Here is a 23,590-nt window from a genome sequence, read left to right on the forward strand (position 1 = left end):
CCCTTCTAGAGGGACACGACATGCCTGTAACCTATAACCCGGTTAAAAGTCAGACAGAGCCTTAGCATCCACAAAATGGATGCTGCCACCGAGACACAAGTCTGCCCTCCTGCTGCTGGGAGTCCTCCCAGAGCAGGAGATAAGGACAAAGGGTTTCCTGCCAGGGGCGGTGCCAGCACCGTCCCAGACAGGGTTTTGTGTATTGTAGGTAGGCAGGGCTTTAGAGGAAGGTGACTGCACGTGGCACCCCGGTGCTCACTGTGCATAGGCTGGCTGGAACCAGTTCCAGGGTCACTCCAGACCCTGTGCTGGGGAAAAGCCCGCCAAGGAAGTGGGTGTAACCACCCCCCTCCTAGTCCCACCCATAGGGCAGGACTTAGTCGCGTGCCAGCCCCTTTTTACAGGATAAAGAGAGAGACTGGCCCCCTTCCAAATCAGATCATCTTTGGAATCAAGATACCACTTTCCACGAAAGGACTTCACGATTTCTTCCTCAAGATTCTCCCTTGTGGCTAAGGAGTAGTCACCCTGCATCCGCAGGCACCATCTAAGAACACTGCGGTCTGCTGCACGTCCTTCCTCCGGAATCCGACTGCCCAGCTCGACGAGACCCGGCTTCCCTGGCACCTCTGACCTCTACCCACCTCTACAGCACAGCTGAGAACCGTGGGTGCGACGAGACCTCGAGGGACCGGCCATCGCCAAGACTGCACGACTTCTGCACAGCAAGCCCACCGAGTAATTTCCTGGTGAGTGCTTTGGGGTCCGAGAAGCCCCCACCCTGAGCAGCTCCAGCACCGAAGAGCAGCCCCCCAGCATCTCCACGATCGGCGTGGGGCCCTTCTGCCTTCTGCTGCTCACCGCGTTGTTTGGCTACTAGCCCGTTGGCTTGTGGCCTTCCTGACGACGCCCGACGACATTTCTGCTGCTGGTCTGGTTGCTCCAGACTGGCCCTTGCTCCCTCCCAGAAGAGGAGCACCCTGGACCCTCCTGGTCCACTCAAGACGCCATTTTGAGTCCACCGCGTGGGCTTGAATTAGCCACGGCTTGTTGCCCAATCCTGGGTAACTTCGACGCCAACGACTTCATCCTTCGTGGGGCAGCTCGCACCTCCATCCTGGTCGCCGACAACGCCTCCTGGTCCGAGAGACTGCAGAGCCCAGCAGCGCCCACTCACCTGACTGCGGTGACTTCGCCCGGTGCCATCCTGGTGCCCACTTAATCACTGGCTAGTGATTCAAGAACTTGGTCCCCTCTGCTTTCAGGTTTTCTTCTTCCTTGATCCAGGCTTGGATCCATCGAACTTTCCTTCACTGGGCGCCTGCCAGCAACTTCTTCCTTCCAGGCTCCTGGTCCGGCAACGAGATTCCCGACGTCTTTTCAGACCTATGCAGCTGCAGCCCCTGGGCTAGGTAACTTCGGCACTTCGGTGTCCCAGCATAGCCTCACTATCCTAGGGTCAGGATCCACTGTCGTTTTCTTCCTACCAGGTCGGGTTCGCCCGTGAACACTAACTTTGCCTTTACTAGCCTCCATAGACTTTGTCCCGCATCCCGCGTGAGAGTGCACACTCTGCACCCGAGTCCCCTGGGCCTCCTAGTAGTAATCTAACGATTCCCTAGTCCAGTCCTAGCGATTCCAAAGCCTATTAGAACTGTTACTTACCTGCTAGTAATTCGCATTCCACTTTTAGTGTATATGGTTTTTCGTGCCCCTCGGGCATTTGTGTAACGTGCTAACTTAAAAGTATTTTCGTAAGAGTTTTGTTGTGTGCCTAGCACCCTGTCCTCATAAAGAGTACAGGGTTGTTGTGATTCTAATAAATACACTGTTTATTTTCATAACACTTGTGTGGTGTCCTTTCACTGGGTGTTCAAGGGGTAATGTGATGGTAAAACAGCTGGCTTAACACGCCCTCTAGAGTCTTAGCCTTAGACTGCTCGTATCCATGCTACTAGGATAGCTGGTCTATAAGGTTGACTTACAACCAATCATCAATGAGGGTTGTTTGGACTGATATATAGTGATCACTAGAATAGTGAACACTGCACATCAGGCCAACTTCTCACAGACCTAGTCACTAGTACAGCCCCCTTTAGCAGGATAAAGGTAGGAGCTGGTCCCATTCCAAGTTAGATTATCCTGAACAACTCTACAAAGAAGAAACTCTGGACTTCGACGTTCTGCTCCCCAGAAGACTGAAGAATCTCCCTTGTGGGCAAGGAGTGTCCACCCTGCAACTGCAGGCACCATCAAGCGTCCTAGCGGTTCACTTTGTCGTCCTTCCTGCCGGAACCAGACTTCAGAGCCCGACGAGATCCGGACTTCAAGACCTCTCCGACCTTAACCTACATCTGCAGCACAGTTGAGATCCGTGGGTGCGACGAGACACGTGGGACCGGCCATCTTGAAGAAACTGCACTTTCCTTTCAGCACGACTTCAGAGGCATCCTCGAGAAAGTGCTTTGGGGACTGAGAAGCCCCAGCTGCGAGCAGCTCCTGCACCGAAGACCAGCCCTCCAGCATCCACGAGATCTGCGTGGGGCCCTTTTGCTTGGTTGCTGCTCGACGCGTTGTCTGGTCACTTGCCGGCTGGCTAGTGGCCTCCTAGACGACGATCCACGAAATCTACACTACTGGTCTGGTTGCTCCAGACTGGCCCTTGCTTCCTTCCAAAAGAGAAGTACCCCGGACCCTCCTGGTCCGCACCAGACGCCGTTTTCACTCACCGCGTGGGTTGCCTTTGCCAAGGCTTGTTGACTCCAATTCCGGAACCGACACCGCCGACAGCGAGAGCCTGCGTGGGACAGCTCGTGCCTCCATCCTGGTCGTCGAAGACACCTCCTGGTCCACGTGGCTGCAGAGACAAGCGTCCACTCTTCACCTGATCGCGACGACAGCATCTGGTTCCTTCCTGGTTCCACACCGGTCACTGGCTAGTGACTTTGAACACTGTCCCCTCTGCTTTCAGGTCCTCTTCTTCACCGATCCACCCTTGGATCGCACCGGACATCTTCCTCCTGGTCGCCTGCAGCATCTTTCTTCAGGGCTCCATTGACTTCAACGCGGAAACCCGACACACTTTGGCACCTATGCACCCGCAGCCCGTGGGTGAGGTAACAAGAGCATTTCGGTGCTCAAGGGTAGATTGACTCTCCTAGTGTCCAGATATCCAGTCGTTTTAGTCCTAACTAGTGGGAACTGTCTGTTACTTACCTTTTCGTAATTTGTTCTGCCCATTTACTTTGTTCCGCATCTCGCGTGTGAGTTCACACTCTGCACACGCGTCCCGTGGGCTTCCTGCTACTTACCTCAGGTTAGGGTAGTGTAGTCCCAGCGATCCTACAGCCTCTGGGCATCTCCATTTCCTCTATCGATTTCCTTATACCATTTACTTAGTATATGGTTTGTCGTGCCCCTAGGGCACCATTGTAATTTGTGCAACTTATCGTATTTTTCTTAAGAGATTATGTGCTTAGCCCTCTGATCTCATAAAGAGTTCAGAGGTGTTTGTTATTAATAAATATACTGTTTATTTTCATAACAACCTGTATGGTGTCCTTTCATCTGGTATTCAAGGGGTTATATGTAGTAAAACAGCTGGCTTCACATGCCAAAAGAGTTTAGCCTAAGACTGCTTTGTCCATGCTACCATTAGGATAGCTGGTTTATAAGGTTGACTTACAACCAATCACCATAAGGGCTGTTTGGACTGATACAAGGTGATCACTAGAATTAGTGAGCATCATATATCAGGCCAACTTCTCACATCCACCTCCTGTGGGAGGGGGACATAGCCCTAGCCCTGATTGGAGAAGCCCCACCATTTTCAAGATGGACACTGAAAAATGTGCTGCACCCGGCCTCCAGCAACTGAGGGTTGGAGTTTACAAAGAGGGGCACAGTCCTACTCTTTATTCGTTTTCCCGCCTACCTTCCCTCCAAAAGGAGTGAGGACAGGAGGGGGGGCCTGCTCCTTTAATCAGGAGAGGTATATGTTGCTTTTCAAAGGTGGCCACAACTTACAGGCTTCCCAACACAACGGGCTCTTGTTGACCGGGGGAGGTGTGGGCAGGCATTGTTCCTGACCTCTGAGCTCACCCAGTTGGGCTAGCCCCTTGTCTGTTGGTGTAAGTATGGCGTTCAAGGCATGTGGGCTGCTGAATTCATATCTGTGCATAGGTCGCCGCCTAGTGTTGGGTCCGGATGATTGCACATTGTTGTCCTGGAAGAGTCTTCAAAGTATCACGAGATAGGTGGCTCCTCCCTCGGACTACAGTGCGCTTGGGCATCCTTTCCATCCTCAGATTGTTTTTTTCCGCCATTGGGTTCGGATGTACTTTCCAGCACTCCAAGTTCGGAATCAACAAAAACTTTTCTAAAGGCCAAAAGGCCTTCGGATCCGTCGGTATTGTTAAGCGCTCGGTACTGATACACTTCTTCAACATCTGTTGCACTCCGGTCGTCAAATCGGCCGTTAGGCCTTCTCGACGCCACGTGGACCGACCGTCGATGGAACGCCGTCCATTTAAATACTGCCCGCAGTGCAACTCAAAGTTCCCGCACACAGATAAGCATCCAGTGTGCAACAAATGTCTATCTCCAGATCACAATGAAGATAGTTGCCTAGCTTGTGCCCAGTTTCGGTCAAAAAGACGATCCGGAATCGACGGGCGGCGAGGCAAGAAATGCAGAGGTCTGCACCAGAGCCCGAGAATATCTACGACGATCAGGAAGACCTAGTTAACGCCGAAGACTCGGATCAAGACGAAGAACAATACACGGAGCACGACTCCGAATACTACCTCGACGAGGAAGAACAAATCGTCGATCTCGAGGAATACAATCAAGACATCATAGCTGTCGAAGACGACTCCGATGATGACGAGGGGCGAACCGGGAGTACACCGCCCCATATAGACACTATACTGATATCAGAGACTCAGGTCGAGGCATCACCAGCAGGCCTTAGCCAAGATCAACATACTGGTTCTATAGCCCCGCCATACCGCCCGGCTAACATACAAAAAGAGCCTTCTGAGACCCGACATACGACACCGGTTCCATCGAAACCAAAACTCGTCGACAATACAGTCTTCGGACCGAACGTCGTCGAACCGAAGGTGATTAAGCCGAAGGGTGCCGACCCGAAGGCCACAGTTCCAATACAACCTTCGAAGCCAAAGACCGTCGAGTCGACCTCGAAGACAAAAGCCGTCGAGTCGACCTCGAAGACAAAAGCCGTCGAGTCGACCTCGAAGCCAAAAGCCATTGAGTCAACCTAGAGGCCAAAGCACGTCGAATCGACCCCCAAACAAAAGCACGTCGACTCGACCTCCAAGACAAAGCACGTCGAATCGAGCAAATCTCGTTCAACTATCGACAAAGGGAAAAAAACGGTCGACAGCAAAAGGCCTACGCCCAAGACAAACGTTGAACCGAAAGTGAAACCGAAGGTGGACCAAAGCAAATCGGTTGAGCCGAAGCCCATCGATCCAAAGAGGGGCATCGAGCCAAAGCCGCAGGCTCCGAAGACACCTATACCACCTAAACACGCTGCTGAACCGAGAAAACCGCTCGGTCCGAAGAAGGTGGTGAAGCCTGTAAAAGACGTCCAACCGACAAAACCTGTCTAAAAACCTCAAAAACGGATCCAACCACCAAAAGCGGTCGAACCCATTAAAGGCATCGAACCGAAAAAGGTCAAACCAAAACCTACGGCACCACGGCCAAAAACTGTGGAAGAAGAGGAGATCCATCCAGACCCCTCCACAGAAGACCAGTCAAAACTATATATTTACCCAAGGACAGGGAAAGTGACAGTTTACACAAAAAAAAGACCTCTGCCTACTGAAGACTTTTCTAGAATTCCACTCAAGAAAAAGAGACTGTGCTACCTCTCCAATACTTTTTGAACCTATCTCTCCGGCTATGCCTACTACTCCATATGCCCCAAACTCACCTACACGCTCTGACTACAACCCAGATGAAGATCAGGATGCAGATGTGGGGTTTGGTTATCCACAAAACCCATATGGAGACCCCAACTCACAGCCATGGGGTGGGGGAAGGGAACCAGACACTGAGGGGACTCTGCCTATTACAGACCCTACAGTATACCCAACTAAGCCATCACCCACAGAAGATACAGTGGCTTTTAACTCTCTAATAGATAGAGCAGCAAGCTACCATAATGTAGATATGCATTCTGATGCTATTGAAGAAGACTTTCTTTTTGATACATTAACATCGGAAAGAAATGTGTAAACGCTCCCCATGTTGAAGGGCGTCTTAAAGCACGCAAATTACATTTTTAAGGACACTGCTAGGGCACGTGTCATAAACCCTAGAATTGAAAAGAAATATAGGGCTGCACCTATAGACCCTACATACATCAAGGGACAACTACCTCTAGACTCCTTAGTGGAATCCAATGCACGAAAACGTGCAAATTCAGACTACTGGAGAGACTCCTCCTGACAAGGAGTCAAAGATTTTAGAGGCATCAGGCAAGAGAGTAGCAGCTCAGGCAGCAAACTCATGGAGAATAGCCAATACACAGGCCCTGCTGGCCAGATATGACAGGGCCCACTATGATAGTTTAGAGGAACTTCTCCAACACTTACCTGAGCCTTACAAGAATCAGGCAGATGAACTTATACAGGAGGGAAAGCTCATCACAAATGCCTCAACTAAATGTGCTCTAGACGCAGCAGACATAGCTGCCAGATCTATCAACACAAGCGTACTGCTTAGGCGACACGCATGACTTCGCATATCAGGCTTTAAGAATGAAGTCCAATCCACTATTCTTAATCAGCCCATAAACCCAGTTTTTTTGTTTGGTCCAGCAGTTGACTCAATTCTGTACAAAATGAAAAAGGACGCTGAAATGGCGAAGTCCATGGGAGCCCTTCAGTCCCAACAACACAGAGGCTCCTTTCGTCGCTCCAATTATAGAGGAGGAGCGCGAAGTAATACATCCCAGCAATCCTCCACCTACAAAAGTAACACGCAATCCACATACAACAAGAACTCAAACAGGGGTGGATACAGAGGAAATACCAATGGAAGAGGTCGTGGAGGCAATGCAAATAGATCCTCCACTAACACCAAACAGTGACTTCTTGGCACTACCCCCAGACCATATAACACCGGTCGGGGGAAGACTACAACAATTTCTGCCAGTCTGGTTAAATATCACTACAGACAAGTGGGTCGGCAAATTATCCAACATGGCTGTTGCCTCGAACTCACCTCAACACCACCCAACATACCACCCGTGCACCGTCCAACGTCACAGGAACATATAACGCTACTACAGCAAGAGGTCATCAGTATGCTGCAAAAGGGGGCCATAGAACCAGTCCCACTCAAACATCAAGGAACAGGAGTATGCTCCCTATACTTCCTTATTCCAAAGAAGGACGGTTCTCTCAGACCAATATTGGACCTCAGGCCCCTCAACCTGTACATTTTGTCAGAGCACTTCCATATGCTCACTCTCCAACCAGTCTTACCATCGCTTCGCCAGGGAGACTTCCTAGCAACTCTAGACCTCAAGGACGCATACTTTCATATACCAATACACCCTGCTCACAGAAAGTATCTAAGGTTTACCGTTCAAGGACAGCACTACCAGTTCAAAGTCTTACCATTTGGTGTCACAACAGCTCCACGAGTGTTCACCAAATGCCTAGCTACAATGGCGGCACATCTCAGGAGACAACACATCCATGTGCACCCATATCTGGACGATTGGCTAATACACGCGCCATCAGCCCAGCAATGTGCCAACCCCATGTCAAAGACCATCCATCTCCTGCACAGTTTAGGCTTTTCGCTAAACTACCCAAAGTCGCACCTGCAACCCTCCCAAGTCCAACAGTACCTGGGAGCAACAATAGATACACTAGCAGCAAAAGCATATCCCAACACAGCACGGATCAACGTAATGCAAACGTTGAGCCACAGGTTCAGACCTCAACACTCATTACCAGCTCGAATGTTTAAGCAACTAATAGGCATGATGGCCTTGTGCAAATTCATAGTCCCTCATGCCAGGCTACACATGCGTCCGCTCCAAGAGTGCCTAGCAAGGCAGTGGAACCAGGCTCAGGGGCGATTATAGGACCTAGTGTTGGTGACCAGTCGGGCATACAACTCTCTGCATTGGTGGAATCCACAAAACCTTTGCAAAGGACGACTGTTCCAAGAGCCTGTCCCACAAATAGTGTTAACCGCGGACGCATCCCTGCTAGGATGGGGAGCCCATGTCCTAAATTACACAGTACAGGGACTCTGGACTGTACAACAAAAGATGCACATCAACCTTCTGGAGTTGATGGTGATCTTTCTAGCCCTAAAAGTGTTCAAGACACACTTATGCAACAAATCTGTGTTGATCCGGACGGACAACATGACAGCTATGTATTACATTCAGACCTGCTCAGCAGGCACAGCCAACAGATGCACGAATGGGAAATTCACCCCAAAATACTCCAACCACTCTTCCGGAAGTGGGGACACCCGGAGATAGATCTGTTTGCCACAAGCGAAAACGCAAAATGCCAGTACTTTGCCGCCAGGTTCCCACATCCGCAGTCGCAGGGCAATGCGATATGGATGAACTGGTCAGGCAAATTTGCGTACGCTTTTCCCCCAGCTCCAATTAATACCGCTAGTGGCACGCAAAATGCGCCAACATTAGCTGACGCTAATCCTAGTTGCTCCCACATGGGCGAGGCCTCATCAAAGACTCACACCCAATCTTCTAACTCAGAGCCATGGAGAAATCCAACACCCAGACCCGCAACCGCTCAACCTGGTGATCCGGCTCCTGAAATCCTAGAGTTTGGATACCTAAACTTGCCCCCAGACTGCATGAATATTATCAAAGAGGCAAGAAAACCCGCTACCAGAGCATGTTATGCAGCTAAGTGGAAACGTTTCGTCATTTACTGTAGTAACAATATAAACCCACTTGATGCTTCTACTCAAGACATCATTTGCTATTTCTTGCACCTACAACGTTGCAATTTAGCCTACTCATCCATCAAGATACATTTAGCTGCGTTAGCAGCAGATCTTCAAAACAGGCAACACCTTTCACTATTTAGGGTGCCAGCAATTAAAGCGTTTATGGAAGGACTTAAACGCGTAATTCCTCCAAGACACCCACCTTCACCAGTGTGGAATCTGGACATTGTTTTAACCAGACTTATGGGACCACCTTTTGAACCACTACACTCATGCGAACTACAATTTCTTACTTGGAAGGTGGCTTTCCTTATTGCCATTACTTCACTTCGAAGAGTTAGCGAGCTGCAAGCCCTAACTATTCAAGAGCCATTCATTCAAATACATGCAATTAGAGTAGTTCTCAGAACAAACCCTAAATTCATGCCAAAGGTGGTATCCCATTTCATATAAATCAAACCATAGAACTGCCAGTGTTCTTTCAAAACCCACAGACAGTAGCGGAAAGGGCCTTGCATACTCTAGATGTCAAGAGAGCTCTGCTATATTATATAGATAGAATTAAGGCATTTCGAAAAACAAAACAGTTGTTTGTTGCTTTCTCACCACAACACAAAGGCAACCCTATTTCAAAATCGGGTATAGCCAGATGGCTCGTTAAGTGCATCCAGATAACTTATTTAAAGGCAAAACGCACCTTAACAGTTCCCCCAGGGCGCATTCAACACGCATTCAACACGCAAGCTAGGAGCATCCATGGCTTTCCTGGGAAATATTCCTTTACACGAAATTTGTAGAGCAGCCACATTAACCACACATACATTTACCAAACACTATTGTGTAGATGTACATTCCAAACAGCCAGCTGCTGTAGGTCAGGCTGTTCTCAAAACTCTTTTCCAGACTGCTGCAGCCACCGCTAGGGGAGATACTGCTATACATTCTATGCACAGATATGAATTCAGCAGCCCAAATGCCTCGAACGGAATATGCTACTTACCAGTATACATCTGTTCTTGGCATGTAGGGCTGCTGACATTCATATCACCCACCCGCCTCCACAGTGCCTGTCGCAGCTGTAGCATTCACTCTTTGCATGGACATCTCTTACTGTACTATACTCCATATCTGCCACAATGGCGAAAAACAATCTGAGGATGGAGAGGATGCCCATGCGCACTGTAGTCCAAGGGAGGAGCCACCTATCTCGTGATACTTCGAAGACTCTTCCAGGACAACAATGTGCAATCATCCGGACCCAACACTAGGCGGCGATCTATGCACAGATATGAATGTCAGCAGCCCTACATGCCAAGAACAGATGCATACTGGTAAGTAGCATATTCCTTAGGCTAGTCTGTGACCACACTAAGGGTTGGGAAATTTTAGGGACCCCTCTAAGGGGTCCTCTGTGTGCAGTTATTAATAAATCTGATCCTGGAATCTGTGCAGGTTTATGAAAACTATGTTTGCCACCAATCATCTCATAAGAAAGTGAAGCCATCTTGAAGCTTGGGCACTTGTAATGACAAGCGTCCTGCCCATGTAATCCCTATTGCTTCCCTATTGACTTACAATATCCAAGAATGGACATGGATATTGCGAGTGCGTATCTGCTTGTGCAGATTTGTCCTCACTGGAGATATAGTGCACCCTGCCTTAGGACTATAGGGTCTCTTTCAGGGATGTCTTACCTATGTACCATGCCATGTCTGTGGGTATGGTAGACCGGGATGTGTGCCATGTTGACTCTTCAGTTTTGTCTGCCCCAAGGCATGCAGTCTTCAAATGCAGTGCGCATGGCCTTGGTGAGGGGACTTTAGGGTGGCATAATTTGTGCTACTTCCCTTTGGGACCCTTTTCAGTGCTAATGCTCTAGGTGCCAGGGATACCATTCACTAGGGACTTACAAGGGTCACTGAAGTTGTGCCAGTTGAGAAGCAAAAGGTACGATGTAGCGTAAGAGCTCTGGCACAGGGCACCTGGTTGGCAGGGACCCTGTGCACTACCAGTAGAAGTTACATAATTTTCCACGCCAAAAGTGGGGTTAGCGTTGTCTAAAAGAGGCACGTTCCTACTCTTCTTTATTTAAGTCCCCTATTGTAAATAGATGTTTGAAAGGCCTTGTATTTCTCTTCCCCTTCTCCTTTTATTATGCCTCAATGGTAACTCAATTTGGTCCTCACATTCTTGATGTGTGCTCCTATCCAGCCTCTTCACAATTGTCCCTTCAGGCTGATCACCATCAAAACAACCTTTCTTGTGGCAATTACATCAGCTGCAGGCTTTATCTTCCACGCTGCCATTATTTTCCGTTTATCCAGCAAACTGGTGCTTCTCACTAGGTACTTTTTCCTGCTGAAATTGGGGATGCCATTTAATGTGGGCCAATCGGTCATCCGGGCCGGACTGGCCATAGCGGGTACCAGGCATTTCCCCTGTTGGCCGGAAGGGTAGGGGCCGCTTTTGGACTGGTGGGGCTGTTTTTGGTACAGGGGCCGGTTTTGCAGCAGGGCTGCAATATCAGCCTGGTGTACCAAAAGAAGCAGCAGCTGTGATTCCCACCGGCATACAGCCGGTTTGACTTAATTGCCAGGGCCGGGTTGTGTTCCCAGTCCGGCTCTGTCTGTCATCTTACCCACCTTCTACGCTCCTCCACATCTCTCTAAGCAAGTGGAGCGATAAAGAGCTTTGTCATTCTACAGTGACCTCCGGGTTGACAACCAATTCTTTGTGGGGTATGTTGGTGAGATGAAAGGTCGGGCGGTGCAGAAATGGACCATCTCTCGATGGGTCGTTCTCTGTATCCAGATCTGCTATTCAATGGCAAAGTAGTAGCCTCCTGAAGGCTTATGGGCTCATTCCACCAGAGCTAAAGCTGCGACCACTGTGTAAGCTTGCGGAGGCCCAGTCCTAGACATATACTAGGCAGCAATGCGGGCTTCCCTGCACACATTTACCAAGCATTACTGTCTGGACAGACTGGTCCGCAGGCACTGGCATTTAGCCCATTCGGTCCTACAGGATTTCCTAGTTTAAATTTGTCCGTTGGCCCACCACCAGGGACTGGAATTGCTCTGGTATCTCTTCAAAGGTTAAGGAATCTGCTGGCACATAGTGGTGCGCAGAGGTACTACTCACAAATAATCTTCCGGATTCAGTTTGATGCCTGGGGAAATTTCAAAGGTAAGGAATCTGTGGCTTGTTATCGTCTGTACCAGGTAAGGAATTACCGAAGGTAAGTAACTTGTTCATTTATCAGGGACCTCTTCAACTATCACTAAGGGTTGTCTGGACTCAGTGCAGAGGGTATCACCAATAGGTGTACAACATATACTGAGCTAGCCTTCCACAGGCACCATGTTTGATAATCCTATTTATATTAGTCTCTCCTAGTACTAATCCCTGTCCTAACTCTCATTCCTCTGCTACGCTGTGTAATGCTGTCAGACAGCTGTCCAGGAATTGAAGTTAACATAGACCTAAATGGGAGGATAGACAGTGAAGCATAACTGTAGATTATATAGACACATTGGGTGCTCATGTATTTCAGTTTCTGTCCCCTCCAGAGGACTGCAGAACTGTCACATGAACCTTGGAAAAAATGTATTGTTAACTATAAAGCAAACAATCTCTTTTAGCTGTCAAGTCTAATGGAAGAGTTACAGCAGAAGACTGATGAAATGGAGCAAGCTCTCAATGAGAAAATACAACTGGAGCAAAGATTGGCTTCAGGGATTAAAGAACTTGAAGAAAGGCTGAAGGAGAGCGAGTCTACATTGGAAATAGTAAAAACTGAAAATCAAGCTACCACACAGAAATTGCAGGAACTACAGCAGGGTGCTACAGATTTAACTGTACAGAAAATTGAGCTAGAACAGATTCAAGTAGCTCTTAGAGCTGAGAGAGACCTGCTCACTGAGGAGCTTCAGAGGAACAGTTTACAGGTCAGTCATTTTACTTGAGGGTTACAACCTGTTTTGCATAGGTATAAAATGCATGTTCATTATTTTCTTACATTTTGTTATGGATTTGTTTAATTCTTTTGGTTTATAAGCTGCCTTTGTATTTTTATTATAAACCAGATTAATTTTTGTATCTGATAGACTGCTAGCCACAGATTCCTTCATGTAGAATCACACCCAGGAGTGAGACTGGATCCGGCAAACTTTTCTGCCACAGCATCCCTGCACGCCGGAGGGACGGCACCACGTGACTCCGCCCTGACGTCGTCCGCGCTGGTGAGGTCAGCGAGGACACATAAGTCCCACCCCGGTGCGCCTACGTCAGTTTTTTCTCTTTCCGCGTGCAACGCGGATCTGGATTACTATCCTTGCCTGTTTTCAGGCCTTCCATTCTCTTTTTACGCTTTGGCGTCTAGTGGAACAGTGTGCGAATACCTTCAGGCTTCAAGACGTGTGTGAGAAGTTGGCCTGATATGTAATGTCCACTATTCTAGTGGGCACCCTGTATCAGTCCAAGCAACCCTTATGGTGATGGTTGTAAAGTCAACCTTATAGACCAGCTATCCTAGTGGTAGCATGGACAAAGCAGTCTTAGGCTAGACTCAAGAGGGCAGGTGAAGCCAGCTGTTTTACCATATGGAACCCCTTTAATACCAAGTGAAAGGACACCACACAGGTTGTATATCAAAATATATATGTATTTATTTCTAACACAATCCTCTGAACTCTATATGAGGTCAGAGGCACAAGCACATAACCAGATACTCAATTATAATACAATAAGTTGCACAACATACAGTAATGCCCTAGGGGCACTTCGAACCATATGCTAAAATAATGGTATAAGAAACACGTCACAAACAAAGGATAGGCCTAGGGCCTGGAGAATCGATGGGGCTACGCTGTACTACCAAAGGATAGGGAGCAGGAGGCCCACGGGATGCGCGTGCAGTGTCTTTACACACACACACGAGTTACCATAGAGTTAGAATGGGAACTAAAGAAATTGAAACTAGTTCTTTTAGGTCCCTTCCGGATGGACAAGGAGAAAACTACTTGAAAGTTACACTATGATAGTAAATACCCACAGGAGCACTGAAGTACTCGCGTTACTTCACCCACAGGAAGCGGGTGCATAGGTGTCAAAGTGTGTCGGGTTTCGTCGCTGAATCCTATGGAGCCTTGAAGAAAAAGACTGCAGGCGACCAGGAGGGAAGTGTCCGGTTGGATCCAAGGGCGGATCGAGGATGAAGAGTACCTGAAAGCAGAGGGGACAGAGTCTGGGTCACTAGTCAGTGACCAGGAAGGAACAAGGAAAGAACCAGGCGATGTCGCGAAGCAATCAGGTGATGTCGTGAAGCTTGTCTCTATAGCCACGTGGACCAGGAGGTGTTGGCGACGACCAGGAGCTGGATACGGACTGTCCCACGAAGGCTCTCGCTGTCGGCGGTGTCTGCTTCCGGATTGTAGTCAACAAGCCTTGGCAAAGGCACCCCACGCAGGAATCTAAGATGGCTTCTTGATCAGACCAGCAAGGTCTGATGAGCTTCTCCTTTTCAGGGAAGCAAGGGCCAGTCTGGAGCAACCAGACCAGCGGTGTAGATTCAAGGTTTCCTCGTCACAGAGGCCACTAGCCAACGGGCAAGTGACCGGACAGACTCGTCGAGCAGGGAAATGCAGAAGGGCCCCACGCAGAACTCGTGGAGTGTGGAGGGCTGATCTTCGGTGCAGTTGGTGCTCGGGGCTGGGGCATCTCAATCCCCAATGCACAACTTCGAGGGTGCCTCAGAAGTTGCACGGAAAGCAATTCGCTGGCTTTCCAAGATGGCCTGTCCCACGTCTCTCGTCGCCTCCACGGGTCTCAGCTCTGCTGTGACTGTGGATCGGGCTGTTGGAAGTCTGGAAGTCCTGGTCTTGTCCGGCTCTGTGCTCTGGCTCTGATGGGAGCGTCAACAAAGCAAACCATTGATCGCTTGGTGGTGCCTGCTTGCACAGGGTTGTCACTCCTTGACCACAAGGGAGATTCTTCAGTCCTCTATCTTCAGGTAGAACGTCGAAGGTCCAGAGTTTCGTTTCAAGTTTCAGTCAGGATAAATCTAAAGTCTCTAGACTCAGCTCCTACCTATATACCAAATTTATGGGCTGGATTACCTGCTAGGTCCCTCCTATGGGTGAGACCAGGGAAGGGGGTGGTTACACCCCTTTCCCTTTGTCCAGTTTCGTGCCAGAGCTGTGGCTGGAGTGCCCCAGCACCGGTTTGAACTGGACTATGCATGGGACACCTTGTGTGCCCCAGGCAGTGTCTCATTTTATTCAGCCCTCCATGCCCCAATACACTATGGCCTGTCTGGGGTGGTGCTCGCACCTCCCAAGACAGGAAACCTATTGTCCAATCCTCCCTCGCTGGAAGGACTCCCAGCAGCAGGTCGTCAGACTTGTGTCTGTGGCAGCAGCATCCATTTTGTCATGCTGAGGCTCTGGTTAACTTTAACCGGGATTATTAGGAACAACATGTCTTCTCCCTCTAGAAGGGTGGAATGCTACCCCCGTCGCCAGAACTGGCGAGAGGGTAGTATTCCAAAGCGTATGACACCTTACACGACATGTTTTGATAAAGCCAAACCAAAGTTAGCAATAACCGCGAGGATTATAATGCACTTAAGAGTATATGGTATGGCTATATCATAGAACAGCTTTAAGGACATGGTTCCGAAAGCTGTAGAAGTGCTCAGCTCATGCAAGAGCACCATCTCACATAAAACCAAGCACTCTGCCTTCAGGATTGTTAAGGCCTGCCATAGGAGTGACTTATAGGTGCATATGTGTCTATATATAATGGTAGGTATAGGAATACTATACCTAAGCAAGGGGTGATTACACGACCTTGCCCCAGCTGAGTGATCAGCCAGTTGTCAGTTTGGATGGCCAGCCAGGGCTGGCAAAAGATATGCTGCAACCCCTGGTAGGCCTTGGGTGCACCTATGCCCTAGGTACCTATAGTACACTGTACAGGGACTCACAAGAGTGACCCAAATCTCAATTGGTGATGTACCTAAAGTACTTGGTGTGAATTTAGAGAGAGAACAGCAGGGCTGTGGGTCTGATTAGCAGGCCCACAGCCACATCTAAGTCGAAAACCAGTGAAGCAAAAAGCAAAACAGTGGGGCGACCATAGGAAAGTAGACCCTACTCTCCTACAACGTGTACCTCCTGTGCACGTCCCATGTCGGCGATGGACCCTCACCCGATTTGCATGTGGTGCCTGGGTGAGCACCACGACTCGGAGAGTTGTCACCTGCCAGCACCTTATGCCTAAATAGGGAGCGCCGCATGAAGTTACTGTTGGCGCGCATGTCCAGTTCAGTGTCGTCCCAGTGTCTATCCCCTACCTCTGAGGTAAGAAACCGCCAGTTGCGTCTGCGGAATAGTCTTTTGCTGCGGCCCTTTGGGCGTGGCTCACCGGCTAGTAGTTCTTTCAGCATGTCTCTGAGGCCTTGTCCTCCTTCCGCGGTGGGCGCGTCTCGCCCCGAGACAGGTGCCTCTGTACCCGCCGTTTCACAGTACGGATGTGACTAGGGCCCAAATGACAGCCTCCGCTGCGGCGCTGCAGGCTTCTTTGGCCCTTCCTCCACCTCCTGTGACGCCTGCGGATCCCTTACCTTGCGAGGGGACATCCGCGGCGTCGCCGGCGGTTTCGGCTTCAGGTTGTGGGAGGGTGGAGTCGTCGAGTTGTAGTCCTTCGGGGCTTCCCTCGTCGGCACCTAGCATCCCTGCCTCGCCGCAAATCCCTAAGGGGCTACCTGTGGTGTTGCAGGCAATCGCCGGGACTCCGGGCTTGTCCCGAGTCCCTCTCGATTCTCTGAGCAGGCTGCTGCCTCACCAGAGGTCCAGCCGGCACCGTTTCGGCGCTGGGCGCCTTCCTCCCCGGCTCTGGTGGAGTCGCGGGTGGAGGCTTGGGCCTGGGGTGCCTTACCTAGTTCATCTCGGTCCTCGGTGCGGGCGTCTGTCCCGTCTGCGGTCGAGTCGGCGGCGCGCCTTCGCCAGTTTGGCGGCGGCCCGCCCCATTCTCCTGAAGAGCACGTGGTGGCAGGAGTATGCCCGGCGCCACGTGGGCCAACTCAGTCACCGGTCGACGCTAATCAGGCGCTGAAGACTGACTCCAAAAGCCACCCTGGGTTCTGGATTCGTCTCCTGAGGTCCCTTCTTCGCCTGAGGTCCATCACCTGCTTGTGTGTTCCTCTCCAGAGACAGGGCACCATATAGTTGCCTTTTCACCGGCCTCTTCAAGGGAAGGCTCTTTGCTGTCCCCACGGCCTAAATCCTCGAACCCTTCTTTTCGTGGCTCGCGGCTGGCTTCTCCACCGGCATCTCCGACCTCTCCTGGGACCCCTCAGGTTCCTCATTCCTCTGTGGATCCTACTCCGCTGCGCCCTACTGAGGCCAGTGTTGCCTTTGTTCGGGCTATTTCCACGGCTGCTGGTATTCTGAGGATGGGTGAACCTGTCACTCCATTTCCTACAGACAACTTCTTGGAGATTCTCCACCAGGGCTCTGGTGGACGGGAGTTGTTCCTTGCCTTTGAAGCGTCACTCCATAATTCTCTTATGGGGGCCTGGGCGCCCTGCCACAGGCGATTGTTGCCTCAGGCACTGCTGCACCATCATCGTCCTGCTCCACACGCCCCATCTATCTTTCATTCCACCCTTCTATTCAAGGCGCTCTACTGCACAATGCCTTTCCGTGTTTGCCTGTGGTGGTGTTCCCTCCGTCTTGGGAGGCCCGGTAGTTAGATTCATGGGGACGTAATGTCTTCGCTTCTTCCAGTGCTGCCTTGAGGGCGCTTAACACTGTGTGTGCTGACCAGTGCTACTTCTAGCCTGTGGGATTCTGTGGAATCCCTTCTTTCCCATGTCTCATGTGGGGGCCCATGCTGATCTGCGGGGCCATGTGTTGGATGGTAGAGAGTTGGCCGTGTTTATTCTTTGTGCGGTGTTGGATGTTGCTGATGCTGTTGGCCGTGCTATGGCCACTTCTGTGGCTTTCCATCGCCATGCTTGGCTACGCGAAGCTCTTTTCCCTGAAAACATTAAAGAGCGCCTGGTCAACCTCCCTTTTGATGGGCTCCTGTTTAATACTCATGCAGGCTCCGCCATTCATAGTCTAATTGTGGGGCTCCATGCTCCTCCTCCTCCTCTTCAGTAGGTTGATTTGCTGCTCCTCTAGGGCTTGGTGTGAGACATTATCTTACTTGCTCCTGATATTTGGTTTTTGGGGCTATTATACTTCTGTGACAGATACTGTGCCCTTGGGGTCTTTGGTTGGCCCCGCTCTTCAGTTGTCTGCTGGTTCCGCCCCGTACTTGGTACGAATGTGTTTTCTGGCTGACTACTAAGCCTTCTCTGGTTTCTGCCGCAGGTCTATGATTTTGTTCTCTGATGCGGGATTGTTTTTTCCCTAAGAGTGGTTCCCATGCTTTCTTGGGACGTGTCTTACCCAATGTGGGGTATATGTAGGTATTGTATTGCTCTGTCTTAAGCGGAGAGGGTGTGGACGCCCCCTGGCGGGTACATCGCCCTTCCTGGTGTTGCTGTATAACGATGGTGTGATCTTTGGTCCTCAGTTGGGCGTGGCTTGGCCTTCTACAGCGTTGTGCCGCTGTGTTTTGCCCTTTGCCTGCCGTTTGGTCTGGGCCTCTGTCTGGTGTTTCTGAGGGCATAGTTTCCATCCTAAACTTGTTACTCCTCATCTTTTAGCTGCTCTCACTACTTAGTGGATTGGTTCTGTCCGGGGCGGTCCCCTTTAGGGGTCGTTCGGGACGGTTTACTAGCCTTGCCCTTGTTCTGAGCCTGCCGTGGTCCGGGTGTTTAGTTTCGTGGCGTTGTCAGCAGCTGGCTGTCCCCGCCTGCTCTTCTGTTCTGTGGCCGGCGACCTTGGCGTGGGCCCTAGTGCTCCTGCTTTTCGAGTTCCTGTTCTTCTTCTTCATGCTTTACTCCTGAGGCGTCGTTCAGTCTTGTCTTTTGGCCTCAAGCTGTGATGGGCTTGTCGGCCCTCTTCACTGGGTATGGTTCCCAGTGGAGGGCTTGCCTTATTTCGGCCTCCCCTGTTGAGGTGTCTTGGGCTTTTCTGAGCTGGAGAGGTCTTCTCGCAGAACCCTCCTCCCCTTTGGGGTATGGCTAGGGTATCTATTCTACGTTAGGGAATCTGCAGCTAGTAGTCTCTATCAGATGTACGAGTTACTTACCTTCGGTAAAATGTATCTAGTAGAGACGATTCTAGCCGCAGATTCCTTCATGACCCGCTCTTCCTCCCCGTTTCTGAGAGGACCCTTCTCGGTCTTCTACACTCTGCGAGTGCCTTTTTCTTACTCCCTCCCTGGGGGATGCTTACCTTGTTGTTGTCGTTGCTCCATTCCTTCCTTTCTGGTGATCGGCAGGCGAATGCCTGGCTACTTATGCACCCATGCATTTGGTCTCCAATGTAGGTTCGTTGTGTCCTGCTTCCTTGTGTTGCTTGCACTTCTGACTCTTACAGTCCTTGGGGTTGAGGTCCCCTGGCTGGGTCTCGACCTCGATTCTTTATAGGACCTCCCCCTTCTGGTGGTGTTGGGAATGAATTGTCATTGTGCCTCCATTCTGGCCTTGGACCCTTTCTTGGCTCCGGGCGGTGGTTGCAGACTTCGTCTGCTGTGCCCTTTTTTTCACATGCTTTCTGTTTCCAGGGAGGTTGTTCTGTTGGTTGCAGGCTTGCTTATAGTAGCTGCGGTCTATTCTTTGATTCCATGACTTGGTGCCTTAGTGCCTGGCACTATTCTGGATATGCTGTTCCTCACCTTTCGTTTCTTTCCCTCTGTATAGCTGGGTTTTCGCACACTGTTCCAGTATTCTCAGAGTTGTGGTTGTGATGGCTCCACATTGTGGTGCGGAAAGTTCTCTGAAGAAAACTGACGAAGGCGCGCTGGGGTTTGACTTATGTATCTTCGCTGACGATGTCGGGGTGGAGTCACGTGGTGCCGTCACCCCCCGGCCCTCAGGGATGCTCTGGCAGAAAAGTTTTCCGGATCTAGTCTCACTTCTGGGGGTGATACTACATTAAGGAATCTGCAGCTAGAATCGTCTCTACCAGATACATCGTTACAGAAGGTAATTAACTCGTACATTTCATACAAACATGCTACAAATGTTCATATATTCTTCATCCCTTGTCTTTGCTATTCTATATCAAAAAGAAAAAAAACTAAGGTGTTGGAACCAAGATATCCGCGTAGGAATGGTGTGCTGGTGGGCCAATGCCCCCAAGACTAAATATCTCAAAAACATATTCCTCACTCGCTCACCTGAGAGGCCTCTGTGAGCGCCTGGGGGTCACAAAAACCTCTTGGCTCTTCAGATGACAACCGGAGGCTCAAAGGCACTCATGAAGAATAATGGCTGCGCAGAGTGGGCAAACAAGATTGCAGTTGCACGTGATTGTAAGCATTTTCAAAGAAGCATAAAGAAGTTCCCATGGCGGTGACAGGGCAGAGTCCAGCAAATGCTGCAAGGGCGCCCAGAACATGTGGTTTATGAGGCAGGCAAGTCGCAGAGGAGAGATGAGTCACAAAAGCAATATACCCTGAATAAACTGGCACAGAGACTTGCTACTGATAGAGAAGCTTAGCGTGGTGACATACGAGATCCGTTAGGAAGGGACAAGAACACATTAGACAAGCCTCTGAGTTGGAGAAGCAGGCTTGACTCTGGACATTAAAAATGAGATCTGATTGACGCATCTAGCCGCAGATTCCTTACCTTAAAATATCCCAAGCATGCGGCTGGATCCAGAAACTTTTGCTCGAGCAATACCCTTAAGTGCTGGTTGACTCCACGTGACGTCGTTGGTGTCATCTATGCCCAAAGTGACGTCTGCATCAACTATCTAGGCGCCACCTCGGCAGGCTGACATCAGTTCTTTTATTTACGAGCCAGCTAGTGCAGATCCGTGGAGACAGCTGTGAGAAGTTGGCCTGATATATGATGCTCACTAGTTCTAGTGATCACCTTGTATCAGTCCAAACAACCCTTATGGTGATTGGTTGTAAGTCAACCTTATAGACCAGCTATCCTAATGGTAGCATGGACAAAGCAGTCTTAGGCTAAACTCTTTCGGCATGTGAAGCCAGCTGTTTTACCACAATATAACCCCTTGAATACCAGATGAAAGGACACCACACAGGTCGTTATGAAAATAAACAGTATATTTATTAATAACGACACCTCTGAACTCTTTGAGGTCAGAGGGCTAAGCACATGACAGTCTCTTACGGAAAAACACTACAAGTTGCACAAAATTACAATGGTGCCCTAGGGGCACGTCAAACCATATGCTAAGTAAGTGGAATGTGAAAGTCGATAAAAGGAATGGAGCTGTCCAGAGGCTGTAGGATCGATGGGACCACGCTATACTAACTTCAGGTAAGTAATAGGAGGCCCATGGAACGCGTGTGCAGAGTGTGAACTCACACGCGAGATGCGTAACAACGTCTATGGACAGTAAAGTTCAAGTAAAAGGTGAGTACGGACAATCCTGACTAGGTAGGACTAAAACGACTGTGGAACTGGACACTAGGACAGTTAAACTACCCTTGAGCACCGAAATGCTCTTGTTACCTCACCCACGGGCCGCGGGTGCATAGGTGTCAAAGTGCGTCAGGTTCTCGCGTTGAAGTCAATGAAGCCTGAAAGAAAAGATGCTGCAGGTGACCAGGAGGAAGATGTCCGGTGCAATCCAAGGGTGGATTGTTGAAGGAGACCTGAAAGCAGAGGGGACAGTGTTCAGTCACTAGCCAGTGACTGGAGTGGAACCAGGAAGGAACCAGATGTCGTCGTCGCGATCAGGTGAAGAGTGGACGCTGGACTCTGCAGCCACGTGGACCAGGAGGTGTCTTCGACGACCAGGATGGAGGCATGAGCTGTCTCACGCAGGCTCTCGCTGTCGGTGGTGTTGGATCCGGAATCGGCGTCAACAGGCCTTGGCAAAGGCAACCCACGCGGTGAATGAAGAAAGCGTCTGGTGCGGACTAGGAGAGTCCGGGGTGCCCCTCTTTCGGAAGGCAGCATGGGCCAGTCTGGAGCAACCAGACCAGCAGCAAAGATTCAAAGGTTCGTCGTCTAGGAGACCACTAGCCAGCCGGCAAGTGACCAGACAACGCGTCGAGCAGCAGACAAGCAGAAGGGCCCCACGCAGATCTCGTGGAAGCTGGAGGGCTGATCTTCGGTGCAGGAGCTGCTCGGGATTGGGGCTTCTCAGTCCCCAAAGCACTTGGTCGAGTTTACCTCGGGAGTCGTGCTGGAAGCGAAGTGCAGGTTCGTTCAAGATGGCCGGTCCCACGTGTCTCGACGCACCCACGGGTCTCAGCTTTGCTGCAGATGTGAGTTGAGGTCGGAGAGGTCTGGGAATCCGGGTCTCGTCGGGCTCTGAAGTCTGGATCCTCGAGGGAAGACGACAAAGTGAAGCCGCTGGACGCTTGATGGTGCCTGCAGTTGCAGGGTTGACACTCCTTGCCCACAAGGGAGATTCTTCAGTCTTCTGTGAAGCAGAACGTATGAAGGCCAGAGTTTCTTCTTGTTGAATAGTTCAGGATAATCTAATTTGGAATGGGACCAGCTCCTACCTTTATTCTCCTAAAGGGGGCTGCACTACTGACTAGGTCCCTCCCCTGGGTGGGACCAGGAAGGGGGGTGGTTACACCCCCTATCCTTTGTCCGGTTTCCCACCAGAGCTGGGGCTGGGATGCCCCAGCAACTGGTTTGAACCGGTGTATGCACAAGGGCACCTTGTGTGCCCCAGGCATGTCTCATTCCTTTCAGGCCTATCCTCCCCAATACACAAAACCCTGTCTGGGGTGGTGCTAGCACCTCCCAAGGCAGGAAACCCTTTGTCCAAGCCATCCTCGCTGGAAGGACTCCCAGCAGCAGGAGGTCAGACTTGTCTGTGGTGGCAGCATCCACTTTGTGATGCTGAGGCTCGAGATAACTTTAACCGGGGTTCACAGTTACATACATGTCGTGTCCCTCTAGAAGGGTGGAATGCTACCCCCGTCGCCAGAATTGGCGAGGGGGTAGTATTCCAATTCGTATGACACCTTACTCGACATGTTTTGATAATGTTATACCAGAGTTAGCATTTAACCACGAGGATTATAATGCACTTAAGAGTATATGGTATAGCGTTATCATGGAACAGCTATTAGGATTTGGTTCCGCAAGCTGCAAACGGGCTCAGCTCATGCCAGAGCACCATCTCACATAATTCCAAGCACTCTGCCTTCAGGATTGATAAGGCCTTCCATAGGAGTGACTGATAGGAATATATGTGTCCATTTTAGGGTTAGATATAGGTATACTATATCTACTGCAAAGGGTGATTACACCACCTTGCCCCAGCTGTCGTGCAGCCAGTTGTCAGTTTTAGATGGCCAGCCAGGGGTGGCATAATACATGCTTCAGCCCCTGGTAGGCCCTGGGTACACCTATGCCCGGAGTACAGGGACTGATAAGGTGGCCCCGTACCAATTAGATATGTACCTAAGGTACATGGAATCCATTTTAACAGAGAGCTGGAAGCCTGGGGTCCTGAATAGCAGGATCCCAGGCCAACTAAGTCAAAAA

The 23,590-nt window shown here is 50.3% G+C and overlaps 1 protein-coding gene across 1 annotated transcript in view; it reads left to right on the top strand.

The window, feature by feature from the left end:
• The window catches only part of LOC144818836 (uncharacterized), a 1,999,126-nt gene that overhangs the window by 1,068,588 nt on the left and 906,948 nt on the right, over positions 1 to 23,590 (top strand). The window contains 1 exon segment of the mRNA XM_078676624.1: positions 12,621 to 12,926. Coding sequence (XP_078532750.1) covers positions 12,621 to 12,926 — 306 coding nt within the window.

The sequence above is a fragment of the Lissotriton helveticus genome, chromosome 2_1 (assembly GCF_964261635.1).
Source record: "Lissotriton helveticus chromosome 2_1, aLisHel1.1, whole genome shotgun sequence".
Classification (NCBI taxonomy): Eukaryota; Metazoa; Chordata; class Amphibia; order Caudata; family Salamandridae; genus Lissotriton; species Lissotriton helveticus.